Source organism: Idiotropiscis lumnitzeri, chromosome 1 (genome assembly GCF_059441095.1).
Source record: "Idiotropiscis lumnitzeri isolate Australia: NSW breed Sydney's pygmy pipehorse chromosome 1, RoL_Ilum_1.0, whole genome shotgun sequence".
Taxonomy (NCBI): Eukaryota; Metazoa; Chordata; class Actinopteri; order Syngnathiformes; family Syngnathidae; genus Idiotropiscis; species Idiotropiscis lumnitzeri.
In genome coordinates, this window is record NC_142391.1 from 16,753,590 (window position 1) to 16,772,704 (window position 19,115).

The following is a 19,115-nucleotide window of genomic DNA, read 5'->3' on the forward strand; positions in this document are numbered from 1 at the left end:
TTCACAATTACAGCAACTTTTTTGTGATGTCACTATAGAGCTCAGCATAGCGTGAGGTTTCGGCTCTCTAGGCATTGTGTTTTTTTTTTTTTTTTTAACCAGAAATGTAATTGGAAAGGAGTACACAGGTCTGTCTTGTCCAGTAGAACCAAATGGCGTTATTTCAAAAGCATCACATTTCAGGAAAGCAAAACCATTGGCAATTAATAATTTCGATTTGTCAATAAATTCTAAAAATAACATGTTGGACAAAATGGCAAATGCGGATTGGGACTTTCTTTTTTTTTTTGTGGTGGTAAGAATTCCAGCAGAGTTTCTGAAGGCCAAGGTAACAGGTCAACATGAGGCTGCGGAGGCGTGCCCGCTTTAGAGTGTGTTGGCAAGCGCACAGCAATTGATTGACCTGCCTTCTGTCTCTGATTGGTTGTTTCTGCTCAGGTGTGCTGGTTTCTGAAGAATCAAATGATAGGTTTGTACAGATCGACCCAAAAAAGGGATGATTTTTGGCGAGATCATTTCATTCATGTCCATAAAATTCCAATTCTTTGACCCTTGAACTGATTATTTCGATCGATCCATCCATTTCCTATTCCGGTTTTCCTCATTCAGATCCGAGTCTGGCAGAGTTGGAGTTTATCTCAGCTGATCTTGAGCGAGATTCAGGGTATACGCTGGACTGGTCGTCAGCCGGCCAATCGCAGCAATGTAGATAATAATTCACACTCACATCTATAGCCAATTTAGAGTCTTCAATTCATCAAAAGTGGAACGTTGGCAGACATGCTAACCAAAAGCAAACGGTGCTGTCCGGTTAATCCTTATTTCCTGTAAAATCTAATGCTTCCAGTTAATTGCAGGTCAAACAGTGTCATGGAACCCCACTTTGGAGGTGAAGCGGGGGTGAGTGACGCCAACAACCAACTCTTTGCACAGAACGGTACTCAGTCCCGAGCTTTAAGTGATCCTGTTTCACACACTTGTCACTACTTCAGGCTGGCAGGTCCTTACTGCCTCCAAGCTAGCTGCTTAGAGCGCTGTCACCAGTGCACTTAAAATTCATCTAATGCTAATGTTCACCAGCTCCCTTGAGCTATAAGAACACCTGCTTCTGGGCTGCACACCATCGCTCGTTAATTAAATGGAACTTTGGTGAGTTCAAGTGTGCCCTTCTCCACCTCAAGCCATGCAACAGAAACGAAGAGGGCCGAAACGGGGCAAAATCATCCGTTCGACCTTCAAGGGAAAAACCAGCACATCTTCCATTGCTCCTCAAAATTGCATCTATTGGCCCAGCAAAGCGTGAAGTCTGATAGACCACACACACACACACTCATCAATTTAATCAGGCGATGTCCAAAGATCCCAAGTTAATTATTCCAGCCTTTAATGATTCCATCCAACTGCCTTTGAGATCTGTTCTAGGCGGCTGGATTAGTGGATTTGTAGAGTCTTAGCTGGGAGGGCTGGCAGACCTCTGCACTGTGATTCAGGAGGGGCTGAGAGGCATCCTCAAAAGGTACCTTTAGCAGCACCTCCACAGGATCATTACAGCGGATGAATCCATGTTCGTTTGTATAAAAGGTGATCCGTGTTAGAAGGAGGAAGGCTAAGTAAATGTGACTTAAGCGTCGCAAAGGTGACATAATTAAAGACACTTTGCAGGGGATTGTTTACAAGTTACTTAAAGGGATTATGTCACCTTGGTTTAACGTCAAACTCAGTGATGAACTTTAAGAAAGACTGTTGCCCCCTCCCCACCCTGAATCAAACTAGGTCACTAAACTCTCAGCGCAATGTCGAAGACTGAAAACGCTCCTCAGATATTTCATCCAACATAAACCCTGGATTGACTTTTACTAAGTTCAGGTTCTGGACATCAAGCCCCACGTTCATCAGTATTGCAAATCAGACGTTAACTTTGGAGTGCAAAGTCGCAATGTCTAAAATTGACTGTCAAGTTGAACTCCTCTTTCAAGATGGCACCCATCCTCCTGACCCCCCTCTGAACTCCCCTCCCAGTGGCAAAGCCGACTCTCCGAAAACGAGAGCGGCTCGTCCCTCGGCTGACAAAAGCCTTATTTTGTAGGCGGGTCAGCAAAGGTTACAGCAAGAAACATGGAGCCGGGCAGTAAAAAAGACAAAAAGAATCTTGCTTTTTAATTATTTTATTAAGAGCCTTGATGCTATTAAATGCCCCAGAAACATTCAGCCTATAGTTCTCAATTAGACTTGACAGTTGCTGCATTACCAACAATAAATATAGCAAAAGGCTGCGCCTAAGGACAGGAAGGACCCCTAACTATGACCCTCATTTTTAATGACGAAAACAAACAAGCGCACACACTCTGCCTCACGTGGCGTGCGCACACACACACACACACACACACACACACACACAACCTCTGCGCCATGGCTCCTTGTTAAGCAAATGCACTTGAGGGCTTGAAAAGAACAGTCCTTCACTCACGTCGGCGGATTTTAAGCGTACACCCTGAAGTATACCTTTAAACTACTGGAAGAGCAATATTTTTATGGGAACCTATTTGGATAAAAAAGAAGAATTCATTTTAGGGTCTTTTTAAAGGTTAGCATAATTTCACGTTTTTTTTCCGTTTGCGCTGTTACGTGGAGTTAACACTTAACACTAAAGAAGTTGCAATGCATCCTCAAGACCGCAGTGTTGATTTTCAAGACACAAATGATGTTTGTTTTGGATCCCAATTCCGTCCTTCGCCCACCATGCCTTTCGCTCACTCTGCTTCTATTAGCTTCTGGGAATAACAGAAACACGTATATTGACCCCACAGATGGTTTGTTTTCATGCGAGCCGATCGGATTATCAATTGACATAAATCACCATTCTCGTTCGGAATAAAATTTTGATGGGAATGGGGTTGATGGGGTCAGAACATTCCATGCACATGAATCATCGTTTCTTTCCGATCAGTTTTTTCAATCCGAATAAATGTGTCTACGTATACATAGCCATTGGCAGTTTGATGTGTCTCATATTTCCGTGTAATGTGTGCGGCTCGTACATCAGTACGCTGCATAGTCTCAATTTTACAGTAATGGGATCAATCAAGTAAAACTCAACCATATATTATCAGCTTTAACTTACCTCATTACCAAGTAGGCATTTTTACAAAAAAAACACTGATTGTGTCAACTGGGCAGATATATTTTACATGATCAAAATCAGCACATGCAACATACTGACGAAGTAAACGCAGAAGAGCACGGAATTATTTCAACGCTTAAATACAATTTTATTGAACAGCAACTATCAGCAAACTCACAATTATAAATTGTGCCTAAAGTTCCGTCAATGAAAATGATACAGCAAAGTTTGAACACAATGTTTGTCGACATCTATAAATACATCATAAGGATGAAAGTCAGGCCCTTATCCTTGCCAGCATGATTGTACGCAAAAACGTATGGTTCGATTGATCGTTAGAATTTTAGATGTAGAAGAAATTGAGGGCTCTAAACTCAACACTATGAAACATCGTTGAGATGAAACCATGATTTTTTTTTCAATCTGTAATTGGTGATGAGGGGTACAGTCCTTCAGTTTCTGGAGCTACTGCTAGAGGTTATAACACAATAAAACAGAAATGCTAAATTTTGTGAACACAGAGAGTTGAGATTTAACATGCCATCACATGTTTCTTTGTCAAAAATACCCAGTAGAGCAAAGAACTATTATAGTTTACGACCAGCTAGAACCAGTTCAGCCTGATCCCTCATGAGCTACCGTTAAGGTGGCATCTCATCATGACTTGAGCTGGACAAGATTTTACCAGTAGTTTGTGGACCACACAATGTAAAATGCATGTAAATGTAACCCGTCACAGCAAAGCGAGTCACAATAACTCATATTTCGAAAATGAGGTTTCAGCAAAGTCAAAAAGAGAAGGATCTCAGCTTTCCAATGCTATGCTATTCATTAGCTCTTTATTATTCATTGCGTCATTAGCACAGATATGAATAGGTAGAGCTGTGTGTCGACAGTGATACAAGGCTTGGAGGGTCAAAGTCACTAATTGCATGTGTGGACGGTAAGAAAAAAAAAACAATGATGCAGGTATGTCGTGAACTTTTCATGTTAACAATTTTTGGGGCGGCTTTTTATTTCAAATGGTATACACTGATAGCGCAAGCTTTGCCATTGACAAAAAGTAAAGTCAATTCAAAAGGGTTGAGAAATGAACAAATTATGACTTGTTTTCAATGTCCATGTATTGCCTTTGATGGGGAAGTCACCCCTCCTAACATGACCGCCACAGAGGCACAGTGGTTAGCCGGGCTACTACAGCGCCTTGGTAGATCCATGATTTACGGTAATTGAACAAATTGCAATAGACCAATCAGAGGCCAGTAATTTGGGGTCATGAGCACTATAATGGATGTTCCAATACGGTCACAGTAATCGGATTGGCCATGTGATTTTTTTTTTTTTTCCCAACTGATCACGGATCAGGGCAAAAGGATTTGTTTTCTTCATTTTGCCAAACAAATTTTGAGTTAATTACTAACTTCTTTATTGAGTACCTTGGATACTTTACGATGTTGAAGACGTCACAATGTTTATTTCTTGAACATTTGAATTGATGAGAAGAGTAGAAGTTTGACCTACTGAACCATTATTGCCTCATATTTCGGAATGTACTTGAGCGTGTTGTGACTCACTTTACTATGGCAGGTCACTTATGCAAAAAGCAAGCCTTAGTCCTCGTAGAAAAGTCCGAAAACGTACATTTTGCAAACTGAAATGTACACTCATTCATTCAAGCTCTCCTGCTCACATACAGAAATGTACACAAATAGTTTGAGGAGGATTTTCTCATGAGAATTTTGGAGGCTAACAAACAGAAACTCACTATACTTAGAAGAAAACTTTTCTTTTTTTTTTTAATGGTGAATGTGCTGAAAATCATATTTAGAATTGAGAGCATTTCAATGTCAAATTCTAACATTTTTAGCGCAGCATATCCACTAAATTTGGGGAAAATGTTGCTGCGGGATTTTCAGTTCACAGAGTGCACACAGGAACGCGACGGCGTGTACCAACACATTCACAGGACTGCAGGGAACTTAGAGTTTCCCGTTGGCAAAGGCTCCTTCTTGAAACTGTGGGATAAAGGTCTTGAAGTAAGCCCTGGGGAAGAAAGGGAAGAAGAGGAGGGATAATGTAAGATCATTCAATTCAAAATTTGGACCTGTAGAAAACGTAAGTGAACACATTGGATTTCTTAATTGATCACAAAATCCAAGATATGATCTTCATCTAAGTCACAACAATCAAAATTTATCTTCGGCAATGTCACAGTGCACTGTGGAAAAGTATGTGAACGTTTCGACAGCAGAGGCTTCCTCCGTGCTGCCCTCCCCAATGACATCCATTCTTGTTTCATCCTTTTTTGTCTTTTGTGTCAACATGGATGCAACAGATTTTGCTCGCCATTTTCATTTTCATTGACAGACAATGTCTTTGCAATGACAGAAGAATACAAGGGCTTTTGGAAAACCTCATGCAAACCTTTCCTGCTTCATGCAAGCAAACCACTCTGTAGTTGTTTATAACAGGAATTGCTTCTTGACAAGAGCAAACTCAGAATGTGTGTGCTTTTATTTTTATCGGGTAGGTCAGCTTGAACTCACACCCCCACTCTCATTACACTGATTGGACGCAAGTTTGGCTGACTTCCGACTCCCGACTTTATCTTGAAAAAGTCACTTGTACTTTTTCCAGCTTGAAAGGTGGAACCTCACTCGTCACGGAGGATACATACGACAAAGTATAATCCCAAAACGCTTAAATAGCATTTCAAATGTTTCCAAACCTTAAATTACTGTCCACCTAAAAATATGCAAGAGAAAAAAGCACGCTCTTTTAGTTTTGATGGCGACACACATTGCAAAATTGTTTGTGACATTTTCCCGACATTTTTGTTTTTATTGCTATTTTGTGAAAAAATAAAAAAAGAATTCAGACTTTTTTTTGCCATGTAAAATAAAATTGCAAATAATGGAGGAAATGTTTCTAAAAAAAAAAAAGTCCCGAAAAGGAACATTTCGAATGTTGAACAATGAATATGGAGGGCTCTACTGAAACTGTATATGTGGTATTATTTTAGAAAATATTGTCAAGCTTGAGATGAAGGACAGATCAGATTCAGGCAGAACTCCAGACAATTCCAAAGTGCACACATTTTTTTTTCTTGAAAAGAAACATGACCTACAAAACAGGAGAGGCAAGTGGTAAGTGGGGAAAAGTGCCAGCAGAAAATTCACAAAAGCACGACAGACCGCTTTTCAATTATTATTTTTTTTAAATAAAAAATAAATACACATATATATATATATATATAAATATATACATATATATATATATACATATATCAGAAATCAGAAATCCCTTTATTGTCATTGTACTCAAGTGTGCGCCCAGATTAGAGAGCTCCCCTCTCCAGTGCAATACAACGATAATTCAGATAGATATATAAATTAGATAAATAAGAGAATAGTTAGTGCAATGGAAAATAATACTGGATAGGATATATAAAAACAAAACAAAAAAAAAATATACATATATACATATACACATATATATATATATATATATATATATATATATATATATATATATATAAACAAAAAGTCAAAGTGATCTTGTTTTGTACTAAGTTAAACTGCTTCAACGAGCAAAAAGAACTTGATTGTAGAACAATAAACATACTCGCAAGTACCTTTCAATGCTGTTAAAGTGCACTAAAAAGCATGTAATTGAGTATAATTTCACGTCTTTATTCAGACCTTCATCATGCAAAGGCCATCGAACCAAAGCTTCATACTCTCTTGAGTCTTGACAATCATTCCAACGAGGCATTTACTCAGAACAACTCATATAATGACATTTGTACTTACTTTGCCCTTTTGGCCATTTCATTGCCGTCCCAACGTGGGCTGTAAGGATACGACTTCTGCACTTGAGAATAAAGCTGCCCGCTGCTGGTGAAGTGGTACACGGACTGGAACGTAAGGGTGGGCTGGTCTCTGGGGAAGTACAGTGGGAGATCCACTACGAAGGAGAGGAAGGACACAAGGATAAGGAAGAGTTGTGCCACGCTGTTCGTATCACAGCTTCACAATTAGGTTATTTATTTATTTATTTTTTTGTGATGCATCTACCGTGTACTAGGAAGCAAAAGTCTTTCCACATGAGTAGAAGTGTAAGTTTTGTAAATCCCTCGGCATCATACTCCACCACTCCCCTGCAACACACACACTGATTATATATACAACATGGAGTCTGGTAACAGATTAGAGGCAGAGACAAATGAATGGCCGCTGAAGGCTTGAGTAGAGGATGTGATCCTTGCTTGTCAACTCACATTCCAAAGTGGCTGAGGAATGCAGCAATGTACTCCCGCCTCTTGTGGTAGCCTTGGATGACATACTGCACCTTCACAAAACAAAACAGGGGGGATTACTTTGAAAGCAAAACAGCAAAATGTTACAGCGGAACCAAACGGGTAAAGGGTTTTTGTGTGTGTATATATATATATACATATATATATATATATATATATATATATATATATATATAATGTCAACAACGCTGTCGTTGGGAGAAACATTAACAGGGGTCAAGATTGTAAGTAGTTTACCGGCAGATGACTTTCAAAAGTACCTTTAGGTGACATCGTTGTGCACACACAGCATAAAGAGACGCACTTTTTACAAAGCTGGTCACTTCATGAGAAAAGCCCTTCGTCCATGAAATAGAAAATATAGGGACGAGCAAGTGAGATTTTTAGAGGTTGATGTGGGCACAAGTAGAGATGAGAGTGATAGCATTTTTCTGATATATTAAAGCGACGTAAACTTGGTTTATGCTTTTGTTGAGTTTTCGATTGCCGCTCCAAGTGGCTGTCGACCGCAGTGACCTCGGCTCTTGTTATTTACAAATACGTACAGATTTAGTAGACATGTAGACATTGTTATGTTTAATAATTCCACACTACATAATGCCACACCAAAAAAGCTCAGGGAATGGCTCTAGACAATCATTGTGGCCAAGCAGATTAAGAATAAAATGCATGCAAAAGCGTGAAACCCATTTCGTTACACCGGACACAATATTCCTTTGTTATCCAGATCAGCATTAGAATAAGTGAATAAGGTAAAGATGCAGAGAGGCAGAAGCCCACAACTCTCATTGGAAAGAAACGACAGATGCTCTTAAAAAAAAAAAAAAGAATAAATAATGCAGCTCTTTCGCAAATCATGCTTTTTTATTAAAGGGAAAGTCAATGGCAAAAATGTCTTTACAAAAATACGTTCAATGAGTTTCTAATACCAAGTCTATAAGATAACATTGTCCAGGAAATCAAGCATTCTAATTCTGTCTCCAGGGACAATGTCATTTACCTCGTTATAAAAGCCCCTTTCACTGTATTTCACGCGACAACAGCAGTGAGTAATTTTGGCATTTTTTGTTTCCTACGAATTCAAGTCTTTCCAAAGATTTCTCATGGTCTAGCTATGACAAGGCGAGGGGGGGGGGCTGCTGAGCCGGCTCCAAGACGAACTACAGTGAGGTCAGTCACAAATGCCAGGATGTTCCCTGTCGGCCTGTCACATTCCGGCGTTGTGATGGGGTTGCTCACGTTTCCCACGTTCTGTCAAGGCTTTCGATGGGTGAAATGTGGGCAGGTTTGGCGCATGTTTATTGCACCATCAGACTTGAATGAAGCTCCTCTGCTGGGCTCGACTTGAGATCTGTGTCAGTTTTTTTTTTCTTTTATTCCAGCTCGACCAGAACATTCAGTTAGGCCGCTTTCAATGGTAGAAGTCAGTCAAGGACAATAACAAAGCTGTAGAAAGAGTTACGTCCTGCTTTCACCTGCAACTAGTGCACTGCTACGGTTACTCAACACAAAATGTATGAATAATGCAGTTTTCCGGCGCTAATCTTCGATTGCGAATGTGTGATGAGTCTCCGCTTGCAAAAGCTGCAACTCCGATATGCTGAGTGACTCAGCTCCCTGTTCGATTGTTTACAGAGGACAACACAGGCAGACATTTAGCGTTCCTTAAAAGCTGCAAGACCACATATTCATTGTTCAAATGATGATTTTTTTTTTTTTGGTAGAAACAAATGTGACCAACAAGAATTATTTCAAAATCATTTCTACCATTAATGTGACCAGCAGCCTAAAAAAAAAAATCAATTGGGGGGTGGGGGGGACCTTTTTAGACGAGAGGTAAAAATAATAAACAACCTAGATAAAAGTTACACAAGGGAACTTCTCATTGGAGATGTGGCTATGTCCTGTAATTAATTAATTCAAACTCATGTTAACTGGAAGGCAGCACTCACCTGACACCGTTTATGAGGTGCCTCAAATTAAACACATTTTTTTCCATCACATCTCATAACACAAACGCAAGCCATAGCGCTAGAAAGATGTCATTGTTCAAAAGGTATCAGTCAGGAGAAAAAATACATCATAATAATAATAATAAAATAGGAAATAATTTCCTAGGCATTAAAAGTGCCATGGAACACAGGCGTGTCTAGACTTTTTATATCAACTGAATGCTTCCAGGAAAGTGACTATGACTAACAATCAAACTCATACTCCCCCCCCAAAAAAAATAAATTAAAAAATTAAAAAAGATTCCCACCTCCACCTCATTGTGATTTGTTGGTTTATTGGCTGCCTTGAGCTTGGTGTGATGCAACACAGGTGATGTGGGTCTGTAGGTATTCTCGTCTGTCCGCACCCATGACTGCATCCACCACACATCTATTTGCTGTATACTATGTCTGAGTGTGTGCGTGGGCGTACGCAAGCATGTGTGTATGTGTTCACAAGTGGGTAGAAAAAAAACATCACCGGAAGGAAGTCCTACCTAATGTGTGATGAAGACATTTCTCGGTCAAAAAACATTCACATCACGCCCTCTTGCAACTGAGCTGATATCTGACATAACAGTAATTGCATGCGTCTAAGAGCTGATGAGATCGGGTCAAATATATGTGAACCCAAAATGCATTTGCCATTCATGAACGATTAAAATGTATTTAGAACAAGAGCAAAGAATGAATTTTACGCCAGCTCTAATGCAACAAAGACATTTTCAGTGCGACTGATAGAGGTCGGTGAGCAAACAATCGACAGCTTGGAGGCAAGCAGGAAGTAGGGAGAAGGGCTTCAAAATTACAATATGAAACTGAGGAGCTACTTGAACTCTGCAAAATAAGGTGATTTTCTGGACACAGGCGAGCTAAAAAAAAAAAATAAAGTTTGCCTCTTTTACCGCTGATTTTTTTTTTTAGGTGATACACAACAGAGTTGCTGGCATAGCAGTGCAGCAGGCGGCAAAATAAGGTCTGGTGATAACATCTGGAATTTTCATTAGCTTTCTGTACAGGGTCATGCGTCTTGGTCTTACGTGCAGAGATTTGTCCAGATTCTCTGAATCTTTTGATGATATTATGGACGGTAGACGAGGAAATCCTTAAATTCTTTGCCATTGTAAGTTGAGAAGCATTGTTCTTAAACTGTTAAGACTATTTGCGCCCACTGTTGGTCATAAAATGGTGACCTCATCCCAAACTTACTTATTACAACCTTACTGAGAATTTCTAGAATCCTCCTTTTATATCCTATATCTGTTTTCAATTAATCAGATTTAGTTTTTTTTCAGAATTTTTTCAAGTTTCCCAGTATTTTGTTGCCTCTCTCAAAAACTTAAGTGTGCTAAACTGAGAGGTCAAAAGGGAATTTCTTCAATCCGACATTCCAAAAATCATCACGTGTGTGGGTTAAGATGACTCCACTCGAGCTGTTTGACTCCGTGTTTTGTGACGTGAACAGAATCCAATCAAAGAAGCACCCTGACTGACGAACAAAGAATTGGCGGTAAATAAAACAATATGTTTATCCAATGTTGTTTCTTTAATTTTGTGTAAAACGGGTTTCCCACGGCGCCACAAAGTATTTTCCAAAGCAAGTCCTTTCTTGCCAACATCGCCATTTCACAACGCTGCGTCTCCGGTCCTTTTCGGAAACACTTGGTTAACATCTGCACATTTTACTGAGCTTCTATATGAAATAAATTGTATCGTATTGTATTCTGTTCTTTGTTTTTGAGAGCGCTCGTGCAGTTATGCAAGAATTCTCCCATTGAGGAATTTGGTGGTGTAAGAGAATCTTTGAGTGTGTGGAGCCCTTTGTTGAGATTATCGGAGCACACCACACACAGTACGGCCAAAACGATTGCCTTTCCAACTATAATGTGAGGGGTCTGTCCCAGATTTAAAAAAAAAAAAAAAAATCTGTATAGAGGTGAAAAATCCCTCCGTGTGTACCCGGCCTAATGTCTGAATGTGCTGATATTCTAAATGTTATATTTTAAATTATGGAACCACCAGTCTTGGAGGATGTTCACTCAGTTAATGTACTCTTTTTTTTTTCTAAAAATGCTAATAAAAAATCTAATCTATCTCAAATCTAATCTAATCTAAAAATCTAAATCTAAAAAAAATCTAGACAAAAATAAATAAAAAAACTACTGAATGAACAACCTCTAAGACTGGCGAGTCCATAATATTTGCAAGTGGTTGTAGTTTCGTTAAAATAAATAAATTAATTAAAAAAAAGTAATTCAACAATAACCAACAACTAATGTCTGCAAAGACCAAAGGCCACGTGATTTGTCACATGACACTTTGCGCCTGGCGAAATGTTGACGTCAACGCTTCTTACAAACAGGTTTTCAAGTTTCAGAAAAGAAAGACTGTTGGTACTCTTTTCAGTTTCTTTATTAGAGACGTCTTGACAATGCAATTATTGTGATGACACAAGAAACATCGGAAGACAAAACGTTTTTATCAAAACCTGTTCGCTCACTTCTCTTTTCTCCTACAATGAGAATTGAAGTTGACCAATCTGAGGAAAAGATAATGTCACTTTGTGTTGAGTCTGTATGCTCACCGTCAATTCAGGGGAGACATACAAAGACTTATGAGCGATATGTATGGTTTGATCCATGGAGATTGACAGCTTCAGATGTTCTTAAGATAACAGAAGATTTGAGGTTTGTGCATGAATTGAAGGCATTCCTATATTCCCTCAGTGTTGCAAAATATTAAAAACATTTAAATCGCTAAATATGCTGTATTTTGCAGTGCTCTTGATGAGTTCTAATGCTGCTGGAACTGAACAACTGGAGGGACCCAGGTCATTCGGGGACTCCCTCACATGGGAATCCAGGTAAACGGAAAGGGTACAGCTGAAGCAATGTTCATTTTGTGTGTGCGTGTTTATGCATGGGATGGGGGTGGGGATGCGTGTTGACTTCCCCGCAGGATAAATGGCATTACATCCAGTCTACACGGCAGACCTACCTGTCAACCTACGGAGACCAAGGAGCGCTCAGACGGCCTGTGGATGTTGGCCAGAACGCCCACATGGGCTGATGACGGACACATGTGCATGAATGCACAAACGCGCATCAACAAAAAACATAGGTTTGACAAAAAACTGTCGTGATTAGACACATTCTGTGGCATCACAGCAGTAAAGTATGTATTGAAAAGCTTTTTGTGACCGGAATGGAGAATCAATAGACCAATCAGAGGCCAGTATTTTGTTGCGAGCTTCGAATTTACAGAAGTTGTTTATGAAAAATACTGAAGCTTGCCAACCTAATATTAATATTTTTTTTTTTTAATATTATCGATCCATTACTAAGGTAATCCACATTTCCGTCTGTTGCCTTGTCAATGGCACCATTTTTTTTAAATTTCGTTTTGTTTTTGCTCTGTTGCACTTTGAGATTGCTGAAATATAAAGTGCATTGCAAATACAATTCATGATTATCATTATTGATAGGCATAGCAATTTTTTTTGGAGAAATGTACATCTTGCAGTTTTTAGGTAAATTAAGTTTTGTAGCTTGTACATGTGCCATGGGTGCCAAGATATATATATATATAAGATAGCCTTGAGAGTGCATTCCTATCAATCGTGCATGCTTGGATTAGCACCACTAACAGTTGTGACACAGTTAGGGATTAGGGAAAGGTCGTGCTGTGCTATAAAAGCACACACTCGCACCTTCGGGTCCCAGACACAGCCAGTCATTGATGCTGGAGAGTTCGCTGTTTGTTGTTGGGGCCCCAGGTAGGAACGAGGTGTGCTCAAGAGTACAAACTGCAGCCTTGTGCATGGCGAAACAGGACGTTTTTACAGTTACTACCATGCTCATTTAATGGCATATTATGCAAATATGTGTCTGTTTAATTTTTTTACATCACGATCGGATTGGGCAGGCCAATTGCTCTTTTCTCGTCAAGTCATGCCCATCTCTTTCTATTTCTGACTCCAATGTTGGTGTTTTCCATTGCGGCACGTTCCTCCATAAAAAAGTAAGTCCATAATTGACAAGACAATGTCATCGGAGCCGCTAGCCAAGTTAATATGCCGTTTCACATTTAACACTGCGTGAAATTGCTTTGATTCAAAAGACAGTACTTGCAAATGTTGATCTTTAGTGGCAATTGCTTAATAAAAATCTTGTGCACAGTGAAAGCCTTTTTACCTTGTTGGTGAGTAACTGGCACACCTGTGGGACGTAGTCAATCAAGCATCCTCCGCTAGGGAATGCTGGGATATGAAGTGCAGAGGCACCTCCCAGAGCGCTGTTTGAAAAAAAAAAAGGACAACCTGGAGTTAGATATATCGGGATAAAACAAGACAGACTTCACTGACGATTTAATTTGATCCAAGTATTACGCATTGGAGACAAACATTCAGTGATCAAAGACTCAACTCAGGCTTCTACTTATATTGTCCTTGACTCTTTTTGTAATCACATGATCCGTCTTGAAGCACAGCTCCATTAACGATCAGTCCATGCTCGCTTAATCAGGAAATCCGCTGCCGCAGTTCCCCAATGACTAACCAACCGAGGTTGTCACTCGCTCATTTTTTTTCTCATCTGGGGCAAAATAAAAATGGAATACCCCGAGGACGAGTTAAAGGTCTGAAGGAGCCGCTTAGTGGCTTTTATTGCATTTGCTGCTGCTGCTTTCTATTTTCATCATATTCTTCATTATAGTCACAGGCCATTTAAAAATTATGTTATTTATAAAGCAAAGGTAAAGTGCACAATTGCAATCAAGAAAACATGGAAGGATGGATAAATATTACAGTCTGCAACATGACAGGAATGTTTATTTTTTTCCACAATATAAAATCAATAAAATGAGTGTAAACGTGAGACCCACAAATTCCCCCAGATCAGCAATGCATTGGCAGATTACATTTCATTTCCCACATTTTTTTCCTAATCTTGACTGAGGTCAAACCAAAGTTCCAGAGAACTGTAACGCATCAAAAAATAAAGTATGACTGTGGGAGTGAGAGGGAGGAAGGTGGAGCACAGAATCATCTGTTTTACCTTAGCGTCATCGCCCAAATTTTTATGGGAAACATGAAGTCATAGAGTTCAGCAAAAGGTCAGCAATGACTGGACGCATAGTTTGGACGCGAGTTGATGCAACTCTGAATACTCCTCTTTGTCAAAACGGCTGGTTCCTCATCTGCTGCTCTGTCATGACGACATGGCATCACACTCTGCAGTTCAACCTGTTTGCAACTCAGTCGAAAGAGGGTCTTTCAAAGAAAATCTCTGCGAGCTGGTATAAAGCGCCTTCTTGTCTCTTGTTGACAATTTCAAAGAGGCTATTTATTTACAGTAGGCTTTGTGCACATAATTAGCATTAGCCTGTGCATTTTACCATACACCAACCAACATTCGATTGGAAATTGCTCACAGCAGTGAAAAGACAAGCCTTTGAAAGGGAAAATCTAAATAATGCCCATCTATCCACCCACAGTTCTAAGAATAGCGTTGCATCATTCAAATGGAAATGCAGACCTCGGAACAAAATACACGGTGATTTGTTTGTCACTCGTTTGTGTCAAAGGGTTATATGCTTTGCTTTTACAACCCTCATTCAAAAGAAGAGTAATTAGAAAGTGGTCATTTGAACAATTTACAGATGTCTATCAAAATAAAAAAAAAAGATCAATTCACATATATTCTCTTGCGATCAAACAACAATAACCACTCAGAGCTTTAATTTTAACGACATTTATTTAAATGATGACAAAAGAAAACAAAAACAAAACTTAATTCAGTTTTGCGCTTATACCCCAAGAGAAACCCAAGTAAAACTAAGGCGCACAGCAAACACTTCAACAGCGTTCTTATTAGAATATAAATCAAAGCCTGACATCTTAAGAACAGTTCCTTTACGCATCATCGGTCATTTAAGGCTACAAATTGGAGAAACGTCTGTGCAATTTTGTCGTGTAATTTCAGAAGACTGAACTAAATTGAGTTTAAAACGGTCACGTCATCGCCATGGTGATCTTGTGTTTTCAAAACTGGTGTTTTGATGGTCCCTCCTCATAGTCATCATGACTACTAATTTGCAGAGGGATTAAGCCACTCAATACTTGTTGCTTTGTCATCACTTTGCTCCAAAAGTTGAAAATATTTCAATTCGAAACATTTTCAGGCATGGTTCGGATGGGAAAGCAGTTGTGCCTTTGCTGTACGAGGTGTGTCAGAAAGGTTGCAGGACTGCTGTGACAAACGATTACAGAGTTCAAATTCCTCTTCAAAAATAATCCCTTAAGCACTGTACAGTATGTGTCTCCGATTAGTCAGATAGACGATAAGGACCTTCTGTTGCTCCCTTGAATCTTGTATTTGACTGTTCCCAAAAACAATCTGCTGTGTTAATCCACTTGAGTGTTTAGAATGAGCGGATAGCAAACTGTTTTACTTCCCAGTCACCCCGGTTAAGAGTCCCCACTCCTGTCCTAGCTGGTGGCACGGCTCTCCCCACTACCCACACAGGATGGAGTCATGAAAACGTGGTGCCTGGCGCGACCCCTCTGAGCAATGCGGCTCACTGTATGACATATTTACAGTAGCAGTTAGCATGAACCTATAAAAACAAACACACACACACACACACACTCATGCTCAATGTGACAGGGTTGCCTGTGACTTCATCAACCAGAGAGATTATGTTCTGTGACTCAGGTGGATGGTGACGAGGCTCAGCGTGTTTGTTTATGGGGGATTTATGTGTGTGTGTGTGTGTGATATGTGTGCATACAGTGACACTGGGAGAGCAGTAAAGAGCTCCGTTGCAGAGGGTGCAGACATGAATCATGAATCAACCAACGTGAACGATAAAGCAAAGGAGTAAATTCAGATGACGTTTCAAAGCAGCAACATTTCCATTTAGATTGCCTTCTTCATTTCCTAAAAAACTGCGGTGGCCTCCCAGGATCCCACATGCCTCTGTCTAACACTGGACGCAAATAATAACAATTGAAAATGTACATCCCCGTTGTAAAGTGAAACAATTATGATTCAAGTCCCCACAGCCCTGAGCAAAATTACGTGGGAAGTGTTATTCGTAACAAACTTTTCTATTGTAGAAAAAATTAAATACTCTTTCCTCTGACTTCCGTCATGATCATTAGCATATCATTAACAATAGGTTTTAGTCTCACAGGTAATTATGTTAAGGAGGAACAGAGAACATTGTAAAACAAAAGGCCTTTTGAAATTGGCAGATTTCCGTAAACATCCGCTTTTCAAGTACAATGGAAGTTCTCAAGTGAAATGGCCCTGACGTCAGCCAATGTGATATTTGACCAAAATCTCGGGGAGAAAAGCTTTTAAAGTCGCACAAAAGCCCACAGGTAGAACTATCAAACATCCGTTACCATAGAGTGCACAATCTTAAAATATGGGAGGGACTAAAAAAAATCTTAATTCCAATGAAGTTGGGATGTTCAATTGAATATATACACTACAATCGGCCTTTAAGCAGCAAGGCCAAAAGCCAACACTAAATAACTGACCGTCGATCCTCCAGGCGGCACAGCATTAAAAAACAAAATCATTGTTTAAAAGGATATTACCACATGGGCTCAGGAAAACCATTGTAGTAAAAGGCCGTGAGTACTAAACTGGAATGCCAACAGTCCACACCTTTCTCCCTTTGAAAATGATGTGGCGCATTATAAAAGACAAAACACAACATTGGAGGCCTCGGACTAGTAAGCAAATGAAGGTGGACATCAAGAAAGAATGGGAAATAATTCGAATTACAAAGCTTCAACAATTAGTGTCCTCAGTTCCCAAATACTTCGAGTGTTGTTGAAAGGAAAGGCAACACAGCGATAAGTGTGCCCCTGTCCCAGTACTGTTGGAACTTGTTGCAGGCATCAAAATCAAAGTGATTGAATACAGTATTTGCCCCCTAAAAAAAAAAAAATAGATAAGTATCAACATTCAATATTTTGTGATGTACAATGTATGTTTTTTTCCGCCCCATATATGGTAGTCGCACACATGCATTCAGATCCCCACACACGCACACACACCGTGACACGAGAGATCTTGATAGGCCACTGCAATGTGAAATGCCATGCCGGAAAACACTAAAGAAAAACATAATTCTGAAGTTTTCAAGGAGACAAGGTAGAGGAACAGTGACTTGAGTGGCTGAGAGTGAGATAAGTGTCCGCCATGGCGTTGAGTAGTGTCCTGTGGGTTTGCTGGTTAGCACTACATTTATTGAATCAGACTGACAATTTTCAGACTGTATCAAGATGTTTACAAAACCTTGAGAAATATCTGATTGTAATGCAAGGATTTTCAAAGGCTATAAAACACCTCGACAGACCCTGAAGATGGGACACAGAAAACGGTTCACCCACACACAGGCACGTACACGTAACACACACACATCCACATCCAGCACACATAAACATGCGAGCCGGCACCTAAAGGCAAATGCAGATACACAAACATTAGTGCACTGCAGCCTAAAACTGTCTCTCTGTGTTGAGTTTTCTGGGCTCCTAAATCTGGTTTGGGGGCAGAGACGGTGCCCACTCGATTCTTTTATGCAATGCAGCAGGTTTTCTGGGGGAAGCAGAGATGTATCCAGCTCATCTCATGGGCATGGTACAATCAGGTAAACGAGAAGTGAACATGAAAAGATTGATGTGCTTGCTGGTAAGATAGTTGAAGCAGGAGCTGCACAAGCAAACCAGATCAAGAAAATGACTGTAAATTATTGTGATGATGGCTCGCTTGAACCAAACCAATGCTTTGTTGGGACAAGAGCATTGTATTACCTGTGGTTGATATCTGCAGGAACTTAAATTCAGTTGGCCTCGCTTTTGCACTTCTGTTTTATTGGCAAGACTTTGGAAAACATTTTGGGGTGCGTCTGTTGAGATTTTTTAGTTCATTCATCGAAAAGAATAGTCGGGCGACCAGACCACAATTTGATAAGGTGGTCCAGCTCACAATATCTATTGCAGTTTTTTCCAAAGATATCTGTCGACATCACTAAAGTCATCCAACTAATCAGAAACTGGGGCAGTTCAATTTGAACAAATAAAAGCCTTACCAACAAGCTCCGAAGCACAGTACTACCCAAAATGTTGTGTCGTTTAAATGACTAATTATTTCAGAGATATTTCAATGTCCACAAAATGAACACAACCTACAGTATGCAAAGTTGATCATATTTTCTACTGGGTTTCAAATGATTATGCATGTAGGACTTTAGTGAAATAAGTATTACATTTACACACCATATGAATGTAAAACTGTATTTATGAAAAAGACAGCAAAAGTGAAACATGGTGGTGGTGGTGGGTTGGTCTGGGGAGTCCTTCATCAAGACCTGGATGACTATATTTGCCCTGTTTCTGTCCTTTTTTTTTTTTTTTGTAAAATCCACTTGGGTACATGATGACAGTGTGTGACCTTGCAGCTGCCAGAAGGGACTGATCAATGTGTGTGTGAATTAACATAGAAACATGATTTCGCAAGCAGAAGCGATCCACATACCCGTACAACTGTACATTTAATTTCTACATCCTCGGGGCGAGTTAAGAAGGATGGCTATCGTATTTGTACCTCAGAAATATGCTTGACTCTTGCCATAACAGAGCAAAAAAACCTTCTTTAAAAAATGGAAA

At 39.7% G+C, this 19,115-nt stretch overlaps 1 protein-coding gene across 1 annotated transcript in view; it reads right to left on the reverse strand.

The window, feature by feature from the left end:
- Positions 1-2,149: 2,149 nt before the first annotated feature.
- Positions 2,150-19,115, reverse strand: part of babam2 (BRISC and BRCA1 A complex member 2) — a 60,639-nt gene continuing 43,673 nt past the window's right edge. The window contains exons 8-12 of the mRNA XM_088292669.1: positions 13,624-13,723; positions 7,401-7,471; positions 7,198-7,280; positions 6,934-7,087; positions 2,150-5,164 (exon numbers count right to left, since the gene is read on the reverse strand). Of these exons, the coding sequence (XP_088148795.1) occupies positions 5,101-5,164; positions 6,934-7,087; positions 7,198-7,280; positions 7,401-7,471; positions 13,624-13,723 (472 nt within the window). The 3' untranslated portion in view covers positions 2,150-5,100. The remainder of the gene's footprint in view (positions 5,165-6,933; positions 7,088-7,197; positions 7,281-7,400; positions 7,472-13,623; positions 13,724-19,115) is intronic.